General features: G+C 45.3%; 1 protein-coding gene across 6 annotated transcripts in view; it reads right to left on the minus strand.

Moving 5' to 3' along the window:
• LOC119582071 (vacuolar protein sorting-associated protein 13-like) overlaps nucleotides 1-424 on the minus strand; it is a 48,363-nt gene that overhangs the window by 45,000 nt on the left and 2,939 nt on the right. For all 6 annotated transcript variants that reach the window (XM_037930315.1, XM_037930316.1, XM_037930314.1 and 3 more), the window contains exon 7: nucleotides 122-376. In XM_037930315.1, the coding sequence (XP_037786243.1) occupies nucleotides 122-376 (255 nt within the window). The remainder of the gene's footprint in view (nucleotides 1-121; nucleotides 377-424) is intronic.

A 424-nucleotide genomic window follows, 5' to 3' on the forward strand; every position in this document is an offset into this window, starting at 1 on the left:
CAGTGGTAAATGAATTAAATGAGTTGGTTGAACCTAAGAAATGGAAGTACACAAACTCCCTAAGAATGGTTGGAATAATGTATCACAAAGAATATAATATTTTCCCTACTCTCATACTCACTGCTGCAAGGAAATATTCTTTGGAGGTGCGAAGACGTCCTGCAGCTGGTTGAATGTAGCCGCATCATACACCAGCTGCAAGGGCTGAGCCTCCAACTTCACTCTCTGGTCACATGACTTGTCCATTGGGTTCGTCTCAAACAGCACCTGGAGGAGCGGTTTCTCCTTCGAAGTGTCCTCTGATGTCACCAGTTCAGGAGGAGAACCATCGGTGGAAAAACCTTCCACCACAAAGCTCTGTACACTAGTGACAACCCTGTCAGAAGAATCTCCAGTGTCAAGGAAAGCTCAGGAGTAATTATGG

The sequence above is a fragment of the Penaeus monodon genome, chromosome 15, assembly GCF_015228065.2.
Source record: "Penaeus monodon isolate SGIC_2016 chromosome 15, NSTDA_Pmon_1, whole genome shotgun sequence".
Taxonomy (NCBI): Eukaryota; Metazoa; Arthropoda; class Malacostraca; order Decapoda; family Penaeidae; genus Penaeus; species Penaeus monodon.